This window comes from Mirounga leonina, unplaced genomic scaffold (assembly GCF_011800145.1).
Source record: "Mirounga leonina isolate KUSES-001 unplaced genomic scaffold, KU_Mleo_1.0 Mir_150, whole genome shotgun sequence".
NCBI lineage: Eukaryota > Metazoa > Chordata > Mammalia > Carnivora > Phocidae > Mirounga > Mirounga leonina.
The window spans coordinates 7,950,787-7,974,372 of NW_023270374.1; the positions used below are offsets into that span (position 1 = coordinate 7,950,787).

General features: G+C 45.8%; 2 protein-coding genes across 3 annotated transcripts in view; one reads left to right on the plus strand and one right to left on the minus strand.

The window, feature by feature from the left end:
- Window positions 1-11,709, plus strand: part of BFSP1 (beaded filament structural protein 1) — a 38,089-nt gene extending 26,380 nt beyond the window's left edge. Inside the window, exons 6-8 of the mRNA XM_035005802.1 lie at window positions 6,000-6,220; window positions 8,337-8,422; window positions 10,591-11,709. Of these exons, the coding sequence (XP_034861693.1) occupies window positions 6,000-6,220; window positions 8,337-8,422; window positions 10,591-11,549 (1,266 nt within the window). The 3' untranslated portion in view covers window positions 11,550-11,709. The remainder of the gene's footprint in view (window positions 1-5,999; window positions 6,221-8,336; window positions 8,423-10,590) is intronic.
- Window positions 11,710-22,148: 10,439 nt separating this feature from the next.
- PCSK2 (proprotein convertase subtilisin/kexin type 2) overlaps window positions 22,149-23,586 on the minus strand; it is a 282,136-nt gene continuing 280,698 nt past the window's right edge. For both annotated transcript variants that reach the window (XM_035005804.1, XM_035005803.1), the window contains one exon: window positions 22,149-22,753. In XM_035005804.1, coding sequence (XP_034861695.1) covers window positions 22,267-22,753 — 487 coding nt within the window. In that variant the 3' untranslated portion in view covers window positions 22,149-22,266. The remainder of the gene's footprint in view (window positions 22,754-23,586) is intronic.

Genomic DNA, 23,586 nt, shown 5'->3' on the forward strand with positions numbered 1-23,586 from the left:
GTGTAATGATGCAACAATTCTATGCATCGGTGCCCATCAAGACAAGTGTACTCTTAATCCCCTTTATCTGTTTTACCCATTACCCCCCCCCCCACCGCCCCTCTGATAACTATCAGTTTGTTGTCTATAGTTAAGAGTCTGTTTTCTTTGTTTGTCTGGTTTTTTTCCTTTGTTTGTTCATTTCTTTTGTTTCTTAAATTCCATGAGGGAAATCTTATGGTATTTGTTTTTCTCTGACTGACTTATTTCACTTAATATTATACCCTCTAGCTCCATCCTTGTTGTTGCAAATGGCAAGATTTCATTCTTTTTTTATGACAGTAATATTCCATTCATTTTTATCCATTCACCTACCGAATAGTTGCAAATGATGTGTCTGATGATGGGTTAATATCCAAAATAGATAAAGAACTGACACAACTCAACACCAAAAAACAACTAATCCAATTAAAAATGGGCAGAGGAGCTGAATAAAGATTTTTCCAAAGAAGACATACAGGAGACCGACAGATGAAAAGTGTTTGAACACTGGTGAAGGTCTACTCTTTGTAGACCAAACAGATGATGTTGAGCACAACATCACTGATCAGCAGGGAGATGTAAATCAAAACCACAGTGAGATGTCACCTCACACCTGTCAGAATGGCTAAAATAAAAAACACAAGAAACAACATGTGTTGGCGAGGATGTGGAGAAAAAGGAACCCGTTTCCTTTTTACAAACGACCTTGGACCCAAAGGCATCCGGGGGCCTAAGGCATCCGGGGGCCTAAGAGGACTGAAGCAGGAGGTCACCGCTCTGGATGGGGGCTCACTGCTAGGCACTGTCCTGGGTCCCTGTTGACCCCTGCTGTGCAAAAGCAGGCCCCACAGCTGTGCTCGAATACTGACTCCTTCATTCAGCCTTGATCGCCAAGCTCCAGATGAGGTTCAGGGAGTACTGAGCAGCGCATGGTGTGGCTCCCACCTGCAGCTGATCTCAGAAGGGTGTCAACGGTCCAAGGAGAAACACAGCAGTCACCCTTGCTCAGGATGAAGGTCAAGTTGTGGCACGGCCCACCCCTTCTACCCACCTCTCTCTCCAGTTTCTGTGAGGCTGCTCCCCTCCAAGAAACCCAGAGATGTGAATGGGCTACTCTCACTTCTCTTCCTCTCTTGACCCTCCTGTGATTTCTGGCACCTGCCCCTTGGCTCATCACTTCTCCTCTTTCCAGAAGAACCTTCTCTTCTTTGGTACCTAGGACTGGCCTTCTCTGACATCCTCCAGTATCCGAGGGTCTCCATGTGCTTCGTGATGCCTTGGGCATGTCTCTATGAGCGAGCCACCTCCCACCCTGGCCTCTGGGCTCCTCGGAGGAGGGGCCACATCTCATTCTCAGGTAGTGAAGCTGGTGCCAGGTTTGCTCATGCAGAGACATCTCTTTGGCCCCCTTTAAGCTGATGAAAGTGGGGCTCTTAATATTTTTCTTGAACATTTCTCCTTTTGATGAATAGTTTATTTTATTTTTTAAAAAAGATTTTATTTATTTATTTATTAGAGAGAGAGAGAGAGAAACAGCACGAGAGGGGAGAGGGTTAGAGGGAGAAGCAGGCTCTCCGCAGAGCAAGGAGCCTGATGCGGAACTTGAACCCAGGACCCTGGGATCATGACCTGAGTTGAAGGCAGATGCTTAACCGACTGAGCCACCCAGGTGCTCCCTGATGAATAGTTTAAATTATTGAGCTGCAAAAACCACATTGACATAGATGTAAATCCAGTTTTATAAACTCATTCAGCACTTCGCTGGACACTGTGGATTCTTGGTGGATGCAAGCAGAATCAGGCAGAGCACCAGTGCCCGTCAGAGATTGGAAGACACCTTACATCCCCAGAGCCTCCTCCCAGGACAGGCATTCCTCCCGCAGATTCCATCAGAGGACAGCCACCAACCAACCACCCAGCTACTCCCACCAGCACACCACCGACCCATGAGATACAAAAAAAAAAAAATCATACTTGCCCTGGAAGGTTGGAAGTTTCTAGTTTCTAATGTCCTAGTTTGTGACAATGCGTTGCTATCCTACTTACCGTTTAAAAATTTGCCAAGTGTTTGTGCTCAGGGAGGGAGAAGTCTGTGTGGGGGTCACCCTGTGTCCCCTAGGTCTTCAGTGAGAACATGCTGGTGATGCTTGCCTGTTGATATGTGGGAATTGGGGGTTTTCCAAGGGCCCGGGGAGAGAGAGAGAGAGAGAGAGTGTGTGTGTGCGCGCGCGTGTGTGTGTTTGTGTGTGTGTGTGTGTGTCCTGCTCTCCTGCAGTTGGGAAGAGGCTGACGCAGGAGGGCCCATGGTTTCAGGAAGGGTCTCAGACCCTGCATAGGTGGCTCTGAATCCTGTATTGATTGGCAGGTCACTTTGCCCACGTGTCTGTTTCCTCATCTGTAAAGCGGAGTCATAATCGCCCCACCCCCATGAGGTGGTCCTGAGGCTGAGGAGTTGCTGCATGTGAGAACTTGCCCACACAAACCATTATTCCCGCCCTGGGCTAGGGAACCCAGACCCAAAGGGGGCAATAGACTCACTTTACACATAATCTTTGCTTTCACTCTATTTTGGAACACTTAAAACATACGTAAAAATGAGAAAACAGTCTCATGAGCCCCCAGATCCCCATCCCCCAACACATGGTCCCTCTTATACCTCCTACACCCCCACACACCCCCATGTAATTCTGAAGGGATCCCTGACACCAAATCATCTGATCCAGCCGTATTTGAACAGATCTCTCGAAAAGATGAGGGCTCCTTTTATAGAACGTAGGTCCATGAACCCACCTTTAATAATTAACAGTACTTCTTTAGTATCACCAAATGTCCAGTCGGGGATCAGATCTCTGATTGTCTCATCATTAACTGAGGTGCTGTCTGCATACAGCCAATGTCCCCCTTTTCGGTACATGTTACATCTGCATGGCAAGTGCATGCACCACTGCACCCACACCCACAATCAAGATACAGGATAGTGCCGTCACCCTGAAATTCCCCAGAGAGCTGTGCATCATGGGCAGCCCCTGCCCCACCTCACTCCCAACCCCTGGCAGCCACTGGCTTTGTCTTTTCCAGATTGTCATATAAATGGAATCAGCCAATGGGGAGTCTTTCCCACAATTTCATTCTTTAGCGTTTACTTGGATTGCGATCCAAATAAGGTCCACACGTTATAATTGGTTTCTGCGTCTTTTAAGTCTCTTTTATCCTATAGGTTCCCTGTTATCTCTTTCTTCCCCCTCGATATTTGTTTGTGGAATAGGCGTACTTTTAAAGTCTGGGTGCTGTGGGCACGGACTCTTTCCTGTATCCAGGGGAGGAAGGTAAGCTTTGATCAGAGGCACCCTCCCTGCTGCCCAGTGCGGCCGGCATCCCCCAGGCTTGTTTTCAGGACTGCTTCATAGAAAAGGAATGTCTGTCTGACTTCAGGATTCTTCCATTCCTGGGTGGCTTCTTGTCTCTGAGATTTGAGCCTCAGAAGGGTCTTTTAGAGTCCTTATTTCTTGGAAGCCTTTCCTAGAATGTGTGAGTACTGGTATAGGTCAGAACATGCGGCTGCACCAGGAATTAGTGGGAGGCCTTGGTATTTGACATGACAGGTAACTGTTTGAATTTAAAACAATCGTTTTTTCAGGAGGGACAGACACCCAGTCAAACAAGCTTAAACAGGAAAGAGTACACTTTAATTCTATTTTGAGCTAATTTTAGACTTCTCAAAAGTGCAAAAAATAGCACATGGGTTTCTTGCATACTCTTCACCCAGGTTCCCCAAATGTTAGCTCCTTAATTGATAACCACAGAGTAGTGATTGAAACCAGGAAACTAGCGATGATACCATCCTTGTAATAGACTTGACAACAATTTCACAAATTACCCACATCATCTTTTCCTGTGGATCCTACTTGCATTTAGGTGTTGTGTCTCCTTAGTCTACCCCAATGTGGGATAGTTCCTGCCTTTCTTTGCCTTTCCTGACCTTGATGGCCAGCCATCTTGGGAATGTCCCTCCTTTTGGGCTCCCAGATGTTTTTTTCAGGATTAGGCTGAGGCTGTGTGTTCCTGGCTGGAACGCACAGAAGTGAGTGTCCTTCTGGGTGCTTCTCATCAGGGGAGCATCATGGGGGCATGTCTTCCTGCCAGTGATGTAACTTGGATCACTTGGTTAAGGTGGTGTCTGCCGGGTTTCTCCACTGTAAAGATACTATCCACCCCCTCCATCCCCCCCCCCCAAAGGAACAGGATATAAAAGGTAGTTTATGGAATTTGAGAGCAGGAACCAGGAACTTGGATCTGAGGCAGCTAACTGCTCACTCTCTGTCTCCCTTCTCTCCCACAAACTCTCTCATCTCTGTTTGTCTCTGCCCTTTGGCTTCATTTCTCTGCCTCTCTGAAGAGTTGCTTTTCGTAACTTCTCCATGCACATTATGAAAGATGGCGGCCCCGGGGTTCTGTGGACCTGCCACCAGCTCACCGCTGTTTCTGAGATCCTTTTACAAATTCCCCAGAGAGGAAGCATGTGATAGGCCAGTCTGTGTCTGGCCCTGGTTCTGTAGCTCTGGTCAGAAGAGTGAGATCACACCACCGTTGGGACCCCTCTATGAGACGGAACAGGGATCAGACGCGGGGGACGACATGGGCTGGCAAGCGACTTCCCAAAGTATGGAGTATATGTACCCCTTCCTTCCTTCCTTCCCTCCTTCCCATCTCCCTCCCCTCCCTCCTGCCCTCCTTCCTGCCTTCCTTTCTTCCCCCCCTCCTTCTTTTGTTCCTTCTCTTTTCCTTCCTTCCTTCCTTCTTGATACAATAGACACATTCCCAAAAACCATGGTAAGCTAAGTTTTCAAGTGTCATCACTTAGGAAACTTCACTGTTCCAAGGCCACATCTGTATGTAAAGTGAGGAATCAGGTGTCGTAGGAATTGCATCCTCTAGATTGTCCAGTATGCGCATTCAGCTGCATGCATGAAATGCCTTGTAGCAGACATACATGACGTTGAACTCAGATACCAGTGCAGCCCCCCTGACTCCTGGTGTGGTCCATAGACCAGTGCCCTTAGCATCGTGTGGGAAGTGGTTAGGATCGTAGAACCTGCTGAGTCTGTGTCTGCAGCTTAACAACATCCTCGGGTGGTTCGCATTGAATTTTGGGATGTGCTGTTGTAGGTAGAAGTGGTTTTTCGGTTTGTTTGTTTCATTTTGTTTTGAGGACTGATAATGCGTGGTGAATTCTTTCCTACTTCGGAAAATGAGATCACAAAAGCGTCATGACTACATAAATACTAAGCTTGTAAATAAGTACACACGTGGCTCTTTGTGCAGTGTTAGAGGCTCTTAAAGTGAATAGAAGTCCACCTTATATTCTGTCAAATTTCTATTGTCCTACCTTAATTTTGACTAGCCCTGCATTAGTATGTAAATAGTGTAACCCTGAGGTTGTTTTATGTGTACACAAGTGCACACGTACACTTTAGCTACACAAACATATCACTCTACTAATCAGAAATCAGCACAAAAGTATAGTGTCATAGTGATTAAATAAGAACAAGAAACATGCCCCCCCCCCACTTCATTACTTTAGCAAAAATAGCATCTTTTCTATTTAGTATGTGTGCTTCTATTTTTTGGCTGTCAGATTTATGCTAACTCAGAATATGAATAATATACTTTATTCAAATTATACATTTTATTCCAGGGACAGCAGTTAACTTTTTATTTTCGGGGCTTTCCATCCTCAGACTCTCTTTGGGGAAGGCTCTGTTAAGGGCAGATTTCAGAGGGGGCTGGGGCTAGCTAGTGTCCAGGTTCCTTTCTGGCTCCAGGATTCCAAAGTAATTCATTGCCAACAACAAAACTGGTGGAGAAACAAAGGAGCAAAGCAAACAAAACGGGGTACCTGAGCCCAGTTTCTCCTGGTCAAGCCTGTGTCTTAGGAAGAGGCAGGATGGCTTTCCTCACAGCTGTGTCTTTGCCCACAGACCTCGGCCCTGGAACAAGCTATTAAAGATGCCCATGAGTGTTACGATGACGAGATTCAGCTCTATAATGAACAGATTGAAACCCTGCGGAAGGAGATTGAGGAGGCCGAGAGGAGCCTGGAGAAGTCTTCCTATGACTGCCGGCAGCTGGTGGTCGCCCAGCAGACACTGAAGAACGAGCTGGAGCGGTACCATCGGATCCTTGAGAATGAAGGCAACAGGTGTGGTCACAGGCAGGCCCCCCCCCACCGAGACTGTGCCCCTCTCCCTGTCCTGGCTATTTGCTTCTTCCATGGGTCCTCGTGGAGTGCTTCCTGTGTGCCAGGCACAGTTCCAGGTGGTGGGGATGGGGCAGGGAGGCAACACAACTCCATGGCCTTGTGGAGCTGGAATCCTAGTTGGGGAGGCAGCTGATAGATGACTTTGGAACAGAGGCCAAGCACCATGGAGTAAATGGTGACAGGAGAGAGAGCATGGCCAGGGGGCAATGGTGGGAGTGTTTGAAATTTTAAGAAGGGTGGTCACAAAAGACCTCACGGAGAAGCTTGCTTTTGGCTCCACAAGCCTCTGGGGACATAAACGCGTTAGCCGGTAGGATGACCAGGAGTATTTAATGAGATGCTGCAGGTGAGGTGCCTGGCACAGTGCCTGGCACTCAACACCTGCTCAGAGGTGTTGGGTGTTGTTACTGCTGCTGTTACTGTTATCATTGTTTTTATCACCTGGCTGGGTCAGTAGTATGGCTGTCGATTCACTGGGTGGTCTTGATCATAATGGAGCTGTGACTTGAGCTCCATTAACTTCAGGATAGCTGGGAAATTATCTCTTTCCCTATCCCCATCCCCTGTCCCTAGCCCCACCTCTAATCCCTATCCCCTACCCCCTACCCCATCCCTATCTCTATTCCCTGTTCCCTACCTCTGTCTCCTATCCCTATCCCATATTCCCGACCCCTATCTCAATCTCTCTCTCTGTCTGTATCATCTACACCTACAGTCTGCATCATCACTCTACATGATCTGTATGATCATGTAGACACCTACACTTACATCCATATCATCCACATGAACATGTCCATCTACACTTAAAGCTACATTATCTACATCATTTATATCATCTACGCCTACATCTACATCATCGACTTCTACACCATGTACACCTACACCCACGCCATCTACATCTTCATCTGCCTCTCCCTACCCCTATTATTCATCTATACCTATGTCATCTAGATCTACCTCATCCTCAAGTGTGTGCACATTTACACCTGCACTGATGTCATCTGCTTGCACACCTGTGTCAGGTACATGTACATCTCTCTCTCTGTCTGCATCTGTATTCTGTAGATCTGCGCCTACATCATCTATATCTGTGTCTGTGTCCATGTCCGTATCTGTAGATATCATTCAGAGAGCAGTTTGGGGACTCGTAGAAATTACCTCATAGAAGGACTTTCACTGTCTATTAAGTTGTGATTCTTTGATTCAGTCTTGCCGACTTGGGGGATTTAGACTGAATTAAAAGAGAAGCACCCAGTATTACTCCACCAGGAGCAGTTCTTTCCTTCGCTCTGGATGCTGTATCTTGGTTGCAAGTGCTCAAAGGTTTAGCAGAGAAAGCAAGATTTTCTTTTTCTTTCTCTAGTTATGGTCAATGGATTGTTGCACAGTCCTAAATTATATTATGTCACAGTGAATGCTTATTGCACACATGAAGATAAATCTTGAATGGGCACTTAAGTGACTGTGTGAACATTTTTGTTTTGGAGGCAAGGCTTCACAAAAAAGTCATCGGATAGCCCTTTTGTTAGTTTGTTCATAAGTTCCAATTTTGTTCTAATTTCAAGTTGATAGAAATGTTGTAAGCATAGAACACCGAACCCCTGAGCACTGTTTTCTTAGACTCACCACTGTTCCAATTTTATCTCCATTGCTTTATCAATTTTTTTCTCTCTTTATATAATGCATATTATTTTTTTAAAAAGAGTTGGAGATATCATATCCTGGTTGCCCTAAATACTTCACCCTGGGCTGGCTACTCTTTTATTAAAAAAACAAAAACAAAAACTCTGTTCAACAGAGAAATGGCATTTTTAGATTATAAGCAATTCCCATTTTACAATTCTCTATATGTGTGTTTCATAGTTTATGACTTAAGCTCAAAGAATCCTTCCCATCCTCATCTAGTGTGTAAGTATATGTGTGGTTCACGAATAGTCTGATCTAGAGAAAGATTTCCTCATTTTTGCTCACATTAGAGAGTCACTCTTACCCCGACTATCTGTTTGGTTTGATGAATTAAAGATGGTGACCATCGTCTTTCTGGTTCTTTCTCCAGGCTGAACTCTGCCTTCATTGAAACTCCTGTCACCCTGTTCACCCCAAGCTATGGAACCTCTCTCAGTTCTCAGCTTGGTGGGAAAGGTAATGCTCCTCAACCCTGGCTTCTGCTGTTTTCCATCATGGAAAAGCAGGAAAGAAAATCAAACAGCTTTCTTCCTGAACTTAGCATTCATGCTTCCTTCTGATCCATCTGGAAATTTAATGTTTTATTTGAGGTCTTCTCTCCATCTCTGATATGCTCCCACAGGTGCTGAGTGACTGAGCCAGAAAGTTGACAAGGAGAAAAATCAGATGGGGGGATGGACCACCTTGGGAATGGCATCCTCAGACTTGAAGCATTTCACTGGGGAGAAAGTATAATTCAGTGTTCGCTTCAGCAAATGAAATGAGCTCTGCTGTGCAAAAATGCTTAATCCAGTGTCTGGGGCAGAGTAGATGCTCAATTACTACTCATTTCTCTTCCATTCAACCCCGAGCAGAACTAGCTTGGTTGGCAAGCATGGCTTCTGTCGTCAACGTTTGGTCCTCTGGGGATGGTCTCATGCACTTGTGAGATGTTACCTCACAGCGAAATCTCCCCACTGCTGAACAAACACAGTGTTTCGGGAGAAGAGAAGATGGTGCTATTGATTGCTCATACCTATAATGCCTTCAAATCCAGGTCCCTCAGAAAGCTCAGAGGGGTTTGTAGAAATTGGGTTTCCGTGTTAGAATGTGTTGGAAAGGGCAGCCGTCCCCGGGCTGGGTCTAGAAGCATGCAGCCACACTCAGGGCCCTGTACGCACACTTGGCTTAGTGCTCCACTGTCCCTGTCTTGGAATTCTTAATGATTTTGAACAGGGACCCTGCCTTTTCCTCTTGCGCTGGGCCCTGAAATTCCATAGCAGTTCCTGCAGGCACCCCCTGTCCCCATACCCGCCCTCAGCAGGCTTCTTTGACATGTCTCTTCCTCCCTTATGGCTTCACGGCTCATTTCTGCCATTCCCTGTTCACTCAGCGCTCTGAGTCACCCCATGCTGGATGCCTTTGCTTTGTCTGTCAGTCCTCTGGTTAATGGAGGTAGGGTATGGAGAAGACCTTTGAGATGAAAAAGTTAAAAAAAAAATCAGCATGCAGGTTAGGTTGAAAAGCCTCATGGATGAGGTGAGGTGAGATTGTGTATGCTTTCTTGAACGTTCCATTTTTCCTTTTGGCTAGTCTGAAGAAATGAAGATGGCCTTGGGAACAGGGGATTCCTGTTCTTTTCTTCCTTCCTTCCTTCCTTCCTTCCTTCCTTCCTTCCTTCCTTCCTTCCTTCCTTTCTTTTTCTTCCTTTCTTTCTTTCTTTCTCTTTCTTTCTTTCTTTTCTTTCTTCTTTCTTTCTTTTTCTTTCTTTCTTTCTTTCTTTCTTTCTTTCTTTCTTTCTTTCTTTCTTTCTTTCTTTCTTTCCTCTCTCTCATTCTCTCTCTCTCTTTCTTTCTTTCTAAGATTTATTTTAGAAAGAGAGAGAAGGAGGGAGGGGACAGGCAGAGAGAGAGAGAATTCTCAAGCCAACTCCGTGGTGAGTGCTGAGCCTGATGCAAGGCTTGATCCCATGACCCTGAGATCATTACCTGAGCCGAAACCAAGAGCCGGTTGCTTAACCGACTGAGCCACCCAGGTGGCCCAAGATTCCTGTTATTTCTGAATTTAATAGTTGCCTCCTCTTTTGCCCAGGAGGAAGGGGATGCCGCTCGAGGGGTATTTGTATTTATTTAGCTTGCAATGCATATGGAGCAAGGGAGATCAATTTGATTCCCGTGCCCGAAGCCATTCAGAACACACTGGATACCCAGGCAGCTCTGCTGTCTTTCCTTTGGAAAAGTCCACGGCGAGGACGACTCTGTATAATGAGTTCCACTGACTAGTATTTGTCATGGCTGGGGTGGGGACACCAAGTGTTATTGCTGTAGAACGTTTCAGTAAGTTGTACCCAGTGTGATGGGAACTGTGAGAGTCCATACAGGCAGCACCTTCCCTTCCCTTTCCAAGCCCAGAGGGGTCAAGCAACCTGTCCAAAGTCACACAGCTGGTCACAGAGGTGGGACCTTAAGTGGGTCATGGATGCTATGGGTCAGATCCAGGCATCTTGCCCTGTGTATGGTAAGCTCTACCCAGTGCTAGGCATTGGTCTCCAAGGCAGCCTATTTTTCAACAAATACGTTTTTTCCCTCTTTCATTGACAAACTTGACTTATGCTCCCTCCCTGCCTCCCCCCCCTTTTTTTTTAGATCTCACTAGGGCTGTGCAGGATATAACAACAGCAAAACCAAGACAAAAAGGTCTCCCCAAGAACATTCCAAGGAAAAAGGAGATCATAGCTAAAGACAAAGCTGATGGAAGTCTGGAAGACATATCCCTGCAAGGTCCAGAAGACACAAAGCCGGTGCAGGTGGTTCCTAAAGAAGAAGGCGAGTCTAAGCTTGAATTACAAGGTGATGAAGCTAGTCCCCCAACCCCAGAAGTGGCTCCAGAGGACGTGCCAGATGGAGGGAAGATAAGCAAAGCCTTTGGGAAACTCTTCAAGAAGGTCAAGGATAAAGTGAAAAGCCCCAAAGAACCCGAGCCCCCAGCTGACCTTTTCACCAAAGGGCGGTACGTGCTGGTCTCCGGGGATGCCAGTTATGTGGACCCTGGGTTCTATTCATCCTCCATCCCAGCCAAAGGTGGAGTGGTTATTTCCATTGAGGATGACTCTCTGCATCGTGACAGCCCTGCGGAGCCCTCTCCTGAGCAGCCCGGGCCCCCGCTAGAGAACGGACAGGGCGATCTTCAGGGTAAAGAAGGTGAACACCCACCCGACCAGCATGCTGCTGACAAGGAGAACGAGATTAGTGCCAAAGGATTGAAAGGGCCTGGGGAGAAAGAGGAGGACCAGAAGGAGGATGAGGCGTCCAGGAAGCCCTGTCCCGTGGTCCCACCTGGTCCGGAGAGACCACCATCTCCACCCCAGTCTCAAAGGGCTGGAGTCGGTCCGGGTGGATTGGAGAGGCATGGGGCAAGGAGTAGCAGCTCGCAGGAGAGAAGCCCCCCCAGGACTTTGGCATATGAGAAGGTGGAAGTGATGGAGTCCATTGAGAAGATAACAACTGAGAGCATTCAGACATATGAGGAAACAGCTGTCCTTGTGGAGACCGTGATTGGGAAGACGAAGGCAAACAAGAAGAAATTGGGAGAGAAGAGCTCTTAACACTCCTGGGCTTAATGGGAGACAATGTCTTTGGGGCCACTGTAGGGGAAGTGCTTTGATATTTTAGAACACAGGATAAAAGAGTGAGGGTTCCTTGTTTGGATTAGACCCTTCTGACATTGCCAATGAAGCCTTAATTAAAAAGTTTTCTTTGCTCGCACACCCTTTGTCTAATTAACAGGGGCCTTGGGAGTGTAGGTGGGTCAGCCATGCTCAGGACAGGGATGCCGTGTTCAAGGGACCATCAAACCCTGCTCCTTTAAGGAAAGAGGCTTTTCATCCTGAGTCACTGAGAGACGCATTAGAGAGTCAGGGAGTGTCTGGACTTCACACAGAAGCATGCTTATTGATGCACTGGTGGCTTTTTATTGCATTTCAAGCCACAAACACATGCTCAGGTGCATGAGTGTTTCGTTGGAGGAACATGATGAAAGGCATCTTAGTTCAGGTTTGCCAAGGAGCTGATCCTGAAGCAAGGATTCGAATATAGTTTCTTTGGGGTGTGATCCCAGGAAGCGCCAGGAGGGGAGTGCAAGAGGGAGATGGGGACGGCAAGGCAGCCTATAAGACGTGAGCACTACCAGATCAGTTAGTGCTGTGGGCATGTGGAGTTCAGTCACCCCGAGGGACCCTGGGAGATGGAGTAGAACACACGCCTCAGAGTTGGTGAGGGAGCTGGACTCTCTCTCCTTCCACCAACTCCTGTCAGCCGGGGGGGGGGGGGGCTGCTTCCAGGGCACTAACTTTGGGGGCCGAGAAAACCCACAGGCACAGAAGTGTGGGTGCAGGCGTTCGGATCTCCGGCATGGAAATACTTGGCAATGGTAAAGGACCGTGAGGATCGAAGGGGGCAGCAGCACCAGCTGCCCCAGCCTATGTCTCCAGTGTCCTTGTGTCTGAGTTACTGAAAATGTTCTAGCTCAGAAATTGCGATCCTAGGTCAGGTTTCAAAAAGCAGAACCAAATGTCACTGCGTAGTTCCTTGTGGAGGAGCTACTTAATTGATGAGTCCAACCAGCGTTTATGGAGCTGCGCTGATAAGGGGAGATTTCTCAGGTTTATCAGTGCTCTCAATGACTGTAATTTATACCATAATATACATGTGTTTACACACTCTCTTGCGCACATATGCACACAGACATGCACATGAGCATTCAGGTACTTACTGTGTCACATCCTAGGAAACAAATTACTTCAAACTACAATTTTTTTTTAAAGATTTTATTTATTTGAGAGAGAGCGAGAGCAAGAGAGAGCACAAGTAGTGGGGTAGGGCAGAGGCAGAGGGAGAAGCAGACTCCCCGCTGAGCAGGGAGCCCGGATGTGATGCAGAGCTCCATCCCAGGACCCTGGGATCATGACCTGAGCTGAAGACAGATGCCTAACCATCTGAGCCACCCAGGCTCCCACAAACTACAATCTTTACAAAAACTTCTGTGTTGCCTCCAGGCATCTGTTTTTCTACTAACAGTCCCCCATTTCTTTTTGTTTGTTTGTTTTTTTTTTTTTTTACTTATACCAGTTGAGAAACTGCTCCTTCCCTGTGTAGATGCTCATAAGGGCACTGATTAAATGTGCTTAAATGGATTATTGCATCTGCCTAAACAAAAGTATCTGGCAAGACAGTGACACATTATTCAAGAAAATTGATGGTGTTGTAAATTATATGCTATTATTTTTTTGTTATGAATACTAGAAAGAATACTAAATATTACCTTATCTATTTAGAGCATTAAAAAATCTTGTTCTGAATTCATTTGAGGTTTTGACTTCAAGAAAGAAATACGCTTTTGTTGTTCTTTCTAAAAGATGAATGGAGGACCCACTCCATTACACACTTTTGAAATATTTATAATTTAAAAGCTTAAGAGAGAATGATGGAAACCATTAGCTGGAGCCCAGAATGTACTAGGAATTTGGATCAGGGTGTGTATTATATTTAACATCACAACCACTGAAGATCTTATCTCTTCACCATTAAGTCTTTTTATTGTGTGGACTGTATGTTCAGTTCATATTTTAAAAGGCAGGGTCATCTTTTTGGAAAGAAAGTTTATTTTTATATTATATTTAATCTATCATCAGAAATGGATTGGGGCCTTTCTGTGTCATGCATGGTTCTGGGCACTAAGGAGACAGCAGAGAAAATCAGATGTGGTTCTGCTCTCACAGACAGTCGTTTTGGCATGGGGAGGAAGGAAATGCACAAATGAGCAGATAACTAAATAAGAGCATTGGAGAGACAATACTAGGAAGGGAACCAATAGGGTGATGTGTAAGAATGACCAGGGGTCTACTTTGGATTGGATGGCCAAGCAAAGATCCCATAAATGAGGTGACATGTGATCTGAATGGCAAGATGGGCTAATCATGTGCAGAGCTGAGGGAAGAGCATTTCAGGCAGAGGAACTGCTAGTGCAAAGGCCCTGGGGCAGGAATGGACTTAACCTGTTCAAGGAGGAGAAATAAAAGGGACTGTGGATGGACAATGGAGGAGATGAGGTCCAGGAGGGAGGCAGGAACCAAGAAAACACCATTTCCTGGCTGCCTCACCTCAGCCTCAAGCCGAGTTCACTGTGTGAAATGTGGGGTGCCTGCAATGGACATTTTGGGGTCTAGCTGGGCTAGTTGTCCCTGGTCCCCCAGAACCCCGCTTGCCCTTTTCTTACCTGCTTCTCTCCACTTTCCCTGCTTGGTTCTGTTTCCCCAGGGAGCTGCAGAATGGGGTCATTTTCTAGCTTTCCCCTCTCTCTGAGGTCTCTGGAAACAAGCACTTTAGTTTTATAAAAAATATTTCTTGTCAGTAAACATGGGGGTTCAGAGCAGGCCTCCCTGTAGCATCGATGACAAAAAGAACACCAGAGCTCTGACAAGCCCCAAGGTACCTAAGTGCCAGCACTGCAGGTGACCGGTCCGAACCGTGAGTCTGGTCCGAACTGTTGCACCAGAGAGTCCTAGCCTCCTTTTCTATGACTCAGCCTCAAGTCCAGGACTGAGAGTCTCCCGAAGCTGCCAACCCCCCTAAAGAAGCTGAATCCCAGCTGCCCACCCCTCCCGTCACCAAGCATTTGAGTCGGTGACCAGTAACTGCTGTCATGTGAGCTGCCCTGGGTGCTGATCCCCCAGATCCCCTGACCCTTGCTGTTCTGGTTCACGCCTACTTCCCCAGGCTTCTCACGCCAAGCACATGCGAGTCTGGCTTAGGGGCTCCTGTGGTCATAGGAATGTGCTCAGTCTACACGCCTGGCATGTTGGGAGCACTGTGGCGTTCATGCTCCTGGGAGCAGCCCTCAACCAGATGGACAAGACCTGGAGCATAAATACCCCAGCTCTCTCCCCCCTCCATTGGGATAACTTTGAGGTGTTCTACACTCTCCCCACTGAGCTCCAGAGACCCCCAAAGAAACTCACCCACCCATATGCCCCGAATCAGTCTCCTTCCATCCCTGTCTTACTTCCCTGCTCCCTGTATATAGATGCTCCTTTCCAATAAACGACTTGACCTTGTTTCAGACTCAGCTTTTGGGAGGACCCAACCTAAGACAGCTGCTTGGTTGGCATGTGCCCAGCAACAACCCCCACTCCTCAGGTGGCAGTCCCAACTTTGTATTGAGGAGCTGCTCCTCCTACACTGGATACAGCCTTGATCAGACTGTGAAGACATCCTGCCTTTCTCTGGCTGTGGGGTGGGCAAGTGTCTCAAAACAGACCCACTGCTGGAATTGGAAATCTGAGCCCAATAGAACCGAGGCTGGAAATGCTAGAGCTGGCCGATGATGGGGGAGTTCTGATAAGTTCCCCACTTGTTTCCTCTGTCTCTCTCTCCCTAGGGTTGCTCCTATCTCTATCCCTTTTCTAGGCTCCTTTAGGCTGGTTCTTCAGACTTTCCTTGAGTTCTGAGAGCTACTCCACATGCTTTGGACATGCCGCTTATTTGTTTCCATTAGTTAGAGTTGGTTTCTGTTGCTTGCAACCCCAGAGATCCCAAAGCAGACCCTACGCAGGGTCCTGGCTGCAGGTGGTTTATTAGCGCTGTGATCACAAGAGCACAGAGTGCTATTAGGAAGCACCTGTCTTTTAGCTACAAGCCTGCCTCCCCACACTCCGGGGCCAGGGCTGGACCCTGCGCCCCTGTCCCCGCTTTGCCAGTGTCTCCCTGGGAGTGGAAGAGCGAAAGGCTGGAGGAGGGGAAAGGGACCTGCTCCTTCTTGTTTGTCCTCATCCCCCCAGGCAGCAGCCATTCCTTTCCGTGGCAGCTGCTGTAGCCAGTTCTCAACTTTTCCAAAATTTGCAGAGCCAGCCTCATCACAGTCTCCCCAGAGATGCCTGCACCGAGCAGTTGACACCCCTCTTCAGAGGTCTGGGCTTTCCAGGCCATCCACCTGCACACACACACCAGCTCTGGGCATGCAGGAGAGTCGGGCGGGTGGTGCCCCCTCCCAGGGACCCCACCATGGTCTTAGAGAGCTGCCTTCCCCTTCACAGTGAGCCCCAGACTTGCATGTGTTAGACTGCTTGGTCTGTGTTCTTTAGTGGTCTCTTTTGCCTTTCTGATTAAGTAGATAATACTTCTTCATACTCACTTTATGGTGCTTATGTCACTCTTTCCTGTTAACATCACGGGTGGGATTCCTGTCTTCGGACTGGTGCAGGAGAGGGTGTGAGGCTGGGAAGGGAGGCACCAACACCGGCTGCATCAATCCACCAGCCACTGCTGTGGGCATCTGGGGCTCCGTCCCACTGGGGACCCCAGAAGAGACCAGGTAGAAAATCTTCAAATTGTCTCAAGAGGAGGCAGGAAGCTGGGATATCTGTGCACCAGCTCCCATCATTCCTCAGATAAGGGCCCAGCCCTGGGGCCTTGAATCCCTGACACTTCTGCCTGTTGCACAGTAAGTCTGGTGCTTCTCTGCAGTCAGAGAACACCCCCAGCAGAGAGAGCATCCTCGGCATGTGTGGAAGCTGTCTACAGGTGACCTCCGGGCCAGGCCAAGGAGATAGATTGGTAAGCGTTTTCTACAAAGGGCGAGATTATAGGCTGTACAGCCTCAATTATAACTACTCAACCCTGCTGCTTTAGCATGAAAACATGCTAAAATACAGAACGAAAGCCAACAGGCATGACAGTTTGCAATACAAGTGTATTTATAAAAGCAGGCAGAAGGCTGGATTGGGTTCCTGTACTGTAGTTTGCTGACCCCCGACGTAGGGCATGCTCCAACAGGGTCTATTATAAAATGAATTTACATATCAGAAGACACTTCTGACCTGGCATCTCTACTTGTTTCTTCCTTCTCCTTTCATGTTGGAAAGTTCCATTTAGGTCTTTCCTTGACTTCAAGCTTATAAGAAAAGATCTCCAAGCAGCCATTATAATCTAGTTTTCCTGCAATTTTTGTACCATAGATTTGTAGTTGGGGTGTTGTTGGTGAACAAAGTCATCTCAAAACTCATAACATTTGGCACATTGATGATAAAGGACGTCATTCTTGTACCTTGATTAGTACCAATGCTTGACTTCGATTTCTCATGCTTGGATGAAAGCAAACAACTGCCATAAAAAAGCCACACTGACTTATGTTTTATTCAAACAAACAGGGCTTTTGAGTTGAGATGTATGTTCTCCCATGAGATACATCCCCGGTCAATAACTCTGCTGTGCTGGTATCCTCACTAGTCACACCCACCCCTTCACCTGCTTGGTTGGCATGTGCCAACCTTGCATCCTTGTGATCAGGAGCTTCCTAGCTGGCTTATCTGTCACCCGTGGTTAGTCAGCAACTCCAGAGAAAAAACAAAGCAAGTTGCAGACTCTGCCTTCTGTCCAGCTTGGAGTAGCCAATGGCGGATCCTCTTGGGTGCAAAGGGACGTCTTTGAAGGCACTGTGAGGTGGGTCACCCACACTAGTATGGTGAGGGCAAGTTGGTCTGAACCCTCCATGGTGGAAATCAGTGTCAGTTAACATCCAACCAAAGGAATTCACAGACTCATTTGGCTGTTGGGGCATCTTAAACTCGTGGTCTGAGATTTCCAATCACCCCCACACTACCCCAAACCAAGTAGGGCTGAACATGAAGAATTTAGTCTTCATCTCTTTGGGCCAAGTGCATTTCTCACCCTCATTTCATTGTATCCCCAGGTTCAAAACAGTGAGACTCTTCTAAGAGAAAAATGAAGCTGGCAGGCTAGCTTGGAGAATTTGCTTCAGGTTAAACTTTGATTCCTGGTCCCTTATGAATCCACAAGCAAATTCAACTGGAGTTTTTTGAACCCAAGGAAAGGGTCTCTTGACAACTAAATACATAAGAGACTAGTGGGAAAACTCAAGAACTACTTAATTTGCAATGCAAAGAGGGGATCTTTTCTCCTAGAGATCCAGGTATTGGTATCCCTTGTGCTGGTTATCTCCTCTCCTTGGTGTTAATGTCTTTGGGAAGCCAAATAAGGCTCAGGAAGCTGTGGGTGGGCATGGAATCTGACCATTGGCAGGTGGGTGGTGTTGACTGGGGGTGGCTTCTCATGCACTGGGCTCTGTCCTCAATGGACTTCAGCTCTTCGGAGACTGGAATTCCCCTTTATATCAAGCTGTTGTGTTTCCTTACCCTTAACACCTCCAGATCCCTCTGCCAACTCTTGTTCCCCTGATCTCCATTATCCTAAGCTCCCACATGCTGAGTGTTGGCCCCTCTCCCCACCTTTTCTGTTGACTCATTCCTTCTTTGGAGACAGAGAGCCATCCAGCTGGCTGCAGCCAAATCATCTTCCTTGGTCCAGGACACAGTGTGTGCTGATGTTATTTCAAACTCTCAGAGTTTTTAGAACCCCTTATTCTCTCTCACAACCACTGTCTTTAATCTTGGCATTTTGATTTTTAGAAATTTCTAATTTAGAAATTTCTTTGGCTATGAGAGCATCAATTCCCCAATTAAACATTTCCCTCTCTAAATCTAAAATGCTGAGCTATGTTTCCCAAAGGTTTTGTAGTATGTGGGTTTCAGTCCAACCAATGAAAGGCACTGATCACATGATGTAATGTATGGTAATTAACATAACATAATAATAATAAAAAAAGAATAATCAGTTTTAATTTAATCTTTTGGAAGTCAATTTTTGAGCTTAAATATAGAAAAGCAGCATCTCAGTTTGTCACAGCCTCAGACTTTGGACCTTATACCTTCACTGTCTGTTTTTGGTCATAGCCTCTCTTAAGATTTTACTAATTGGGTTTGATAAATATTAGATCATGGGACAAAATTAAACATTGTTTTTACAATGAACCATGGTAAATACAATACATTAGTATTTTATTAATAACTATTAAGATTGCTAGACTAGCGTGGTCCCATGGGTGACAGCTAGTTTGTAATACTATTCACGGTATTATCCATGAAGAGAGGTGGCCATGTAAATCAGTACTTAATATATTTTAAGAGAATGTTAAGCTCTCTGCGATGCTCATCAAGTATTCCATTAGATGTCCTACATTTTCCAGCTGCCATGCATTTAGGAAGGGTCACTGACCGGTACTGGCCAATGCAGAGTAGCTCAAATGACATGTGTGTCTCCTTCAGGCTGAACATAAGGAGTGGATGAGAGTCTTCTGTGGGTTCTCTTCTGTGTGGTGACTTAGCAATCTTGTGTTATGATTACAAACCACAAGACTGAAGATCAAAGCAGCCTGAATCCCTGAGTCTGTGGCCTCGGGGAGTCTCCTGAACCCTCAGAGGAATTCATGTGAATGGTAAGTAAACCTTTGCTGTGTAAAGCCACTGAAATTTGGGGGCTCTTTGTTACTACAGCATAACTCAGTCTAGCTTGATGAATACATTCTAGAAGAGCCTTTCTAAAAGATTTTTGACCACGACCAACAGTAAGAAATATTTACCTTGTGAGCCAATACACACCCATGCGCACACACACATTCTCGTTTTCTACACACACACACAGAACAAATATTTCAAGAAACAATACTCACTAATATGCATGATCTATTCTATTCCAGTTTCGTTTCGTTTCCATTCTGTTTTATTCTATTTCAAAATGTTAGTCTTTTTTTTTACAACTTGTTAATGGCATATAACTTGAGTTTGAAAAATGCTGCTGTAGATCATAATTTGTATGTGATTTATCTGCTAATTAAAAATCAGGCAAATTTATGAAAGCAGGCTTTTTAGATCTCTTTTTGGCAACTTTTTATTATCTGCTCTTAGAATGGATGAAAGTGTTTTTATGTAATATATATCACATCCCACATAGTTTCTGGAAGGTAATGTTTTATTGTTGAGTCTCCTAATTTACAACATGTCTTTTTAAATTTACTTATAAAATGTTGTCACAGGGTGTAACAATGTTAACTTGATTAATTCACTTATTTTCATTTTTTAAAATAAATGATTATAAATAACTGTCTCTTGCATTAGGATCATCGTAAAAACCTCACTAGCTAGACATATTTTTGTGTTACTACTTGTGCAAAAAATGAAATAGAGACCAAATATTTTTATATAGCACTATATATATTTTTATATACTGTATACTCATATCAAAACTTGCCATTTCTATTAAGAAGCTGATAAGTTACTCTCTAATTTCATAAATTATACCACAGCTGTGAAAATATGGACAACTATTTTATATTTTTGCTGCTATATAAGACATTTAATGTTTATACAGAAAGCTGCAAAATTACAGAGGTGATGCAATGGGGATCAATGAACATTTTCACCTGAATTTCCACCGGCCTTTTTCTTCAGCCAGAATCATCTTGATATTCTCTGAATATTCTTTAAGAGATGAATATGGTGTCGGTTTCTTCAATAAATACACATACACACATTTTAGGTATATGTGTGTATATACATTTATACAAGTGTATATATATATACATACATACACACATGTATATAGTCTACATATGTATATATATCTCTGTGTGCACCTACACACATATGCACACATAATGTCCTTTGGTTTATTTTCAGACTGTTAATATGAAATGAATTTTTGATGGTTTCCATTAATTTTTTTCTTTAAATCTAAACTGGTTTAAAAAGACCTTTGCAACAGGTAATAAACTTCTTTTAAAAATCATAAATATTATTACATTTTAAAGCATTATATAGAGAAGGTCATACGGTGTTAGAGAAGACAGAAATTCATGCCAATATGGGGGGGTGGAGAAAAGAAAGAAAATGGGTTTTCCAGAGTTTTCTCTTAAAGTCGCCACCTTCAAGGAATGGAACTTAGTGCCCTTGTGTTGCTGGCTTTAAGGAAAGGAACTCTGAGCTTAGCTACACGCTCCCATGGGAAGGGAGAAATGCAGCCAGAAGTGGTTGACCAGTCTTGGGAATCAAATCAAACCAATAAAGGGGCCAATCCTTGGGGAGAAAAACAAAGCGATGATGGGTCCAATAAAAAGCATTTCCATTTGGTAATGAAATGGTGCTGTGTCTTTTGGGGTCGACAGGGGGAGGAGTGTGTCACCTTTGGGTTGCTTGTTAAACATCTTCACAGATTGTTTAGTTGTCAAGATGGTGACTGTGTGCTTTCCCTAGGGAGGTCTTCTCTTGCTTCCTTCAGCCTCATGTTGCTGGAGGATGGGTCAGCATTTCCCTCCTTTGGCAGAAGAAATTCCACACAAATGGGGGGTCCACATCTTCAAACACGCCCCCTTCACTCTTTACACACCTCTTCCAGAATGGAGGCCATTTCCCCAACACATCAAAGAATCACAACCATATGTTTTAGAAATCAAAGCCCAAGTATATGTGTGCCCAAAATACTCATCTCGCTTCTCACTTACATCAGATTCAGAAGCTTCAAAGTGATTTAGGAAGAGGAACGTTCTGTGTTCTAAGCCCCTGAGCTATTCTTTCCTAGACATGTTGCCAAACTTGCCTCACCTTATTTCTTTTGGATAGCTATGTGAGGAACCCCAGAAAATTGGGGCTGGGATGAATTCTGTATGAACTGAGTTAATTTGGGCTTCTCTAGCAGATCCTACCATAACAGAACAGCAGCTGGTGAAAAGGACAGCCATGCTACTTAGGTTTCATATGGATCACGCTGGCTGAGTAGGACAAGTTATGCTGTTGGTGTCAGTGGTACGATTTCCAATGCTCATGCTTTTTGACTCTTTCTTCCCCAGCCAGTGATTAGGGCTGTCATGGATGGCGTCTCTTGCATCACACCACCTTCATTTACGTCACTGAAAAATCTTGCTAAGTTCAAAACATTTTTCCCCAAAGGACTTACAGCATCTGTTGTGCTTTAGAGACTCAGAGCTCACCTTCTGTTATTATCTTTCTCTTTTTATGTAAAAGGTCCTCAATTGAGACCATGGATAAACGTTCTTGGAGTCACTGAGTGTGACTTTTTAAATGCCTTCTCTTCTCAGATATGAACAAAATGGAGGAGGAAGCTGTCCCAGTTTTGTTTGCTGGCTATCACCTATTTGAATGACACAAATAAAGAACTTTAGAGTCACAAATAGGACATAGGTTTTGGTGGGAACACTGTATTTGGGGCATGGAAGTAAAAAGATTGAGTCCATTGTGATGAAAAGAATCATTGACAGTGAGCGAAGCTTCAGATCAAGAAGTTGGAATAGCTTATGTGAGGGTGACAGTAATTGCTAGGTTCCTGACAGAGTGTGGCCCGAGGACAGAGAGGCAGAGATGGGGGATGGAGGGAGGTGGTCGAGGCCTGGCTGCCGCGCTAGTTCTTGTGCAGGATGCTTTTCAGGCTTCTCTCCACGGCTTCATCCAGCTCCTCTTCTAGCTCCTCCTTCTTGGACATGGCCAGCTTGGACTGGTAATCCCTTACAACCTGGTCGATGTAAGGGGCGCTCTGCGTGCCATGCAGCATCAGTGTCCACTCCTTCAGCACCCCCTTCTGGGGTGTGCTCCCGACAAACCCCAGCTCCAGGGTCCAGGTTCCTCGGGCATCTTCCCCCCAAGTGTGGGTGGTCATGAAAGGCCACTTGTCAAAGCCCACCTTGGAGTCGTCATCCCTTGGACGCCGGCTCAGCAAAATGGACTTGGTGCCCATCGGGGAAGTCATGTTGATGTTCAGGTCTCCTCTCCTGGTGGCATTGACTGTGATGACAGCTTGGACGTGCTCAAGGTAGCGGACGAAATTTTCTTTCCCCTCACACGCATCAGTGGTGAGGCTCAGCACCAGCTTTCCAGTGGATGGTATTTTCCTAAGGGCAAAGTGATGAGGAGATATGGTAAGGGATGGGCACACTATACTTAGGGTTTGGAGGCAGCTTCGGCTACCAGGAAGAGCAGGGGCTTAGGGATTAATCAGACACACCAGCAGTGTGAGCCTGAGCACCTTACCTATGCCCCTTGCCTATACCTTCTGTGTGGAAGGGAAATGTAGTGGATGCTGCTCAAGCCCATCTCACTTCTTCCACGCCCCTTCCGAGTTCACCTGCAGCTGCAGCTTCCGTGTATTCTGACTGCTTCTCACCTCTGGGCTGCTCTCCTGGAGCTTTCCCCCACACCATGGGAGCCTGCTCAGCCGATGAGCAGGGCAGCCCCAAAGTGTCAGGGATTGAACCCCTCAGGGACCACCCCCTACCAGTGATTTGGATAGAAAGTGATAGATGAATATACCCTGGCATCCCTGTTCCTCAGTGGGACAACTCAATGTCCCCAGTGGGATTGAGCCTGTCGCCCACGGTGGCAACTTGCTCATCAATGCACTCCTGACTGGCTCTTTTCCTTCTCCCTGTCTCACATCTCCAGTCCTTACTGGCTTTTCCTGGGATCATCTTTCAAAAAATTGTCAGCACCCAAGTCTTACTTCTGGGTCTACTTTTGGGACAACCCAGGCTGAGACAGGAGCTCATAATACCTTTCTTTTGAAGTGCTAAGTACCTTGATAAATAGAAGTTGTTGTTATTGTGATTATTATTACCATCATAGAAAAAGCTGAAATGGGGTTAATTAATCCTAGTGAAGGAGCCTCCCTTGAAAGATCAGGGGAATTTGGAAGCCTCTTTGGTCACAGAGTTGGAGCCCCACGGAG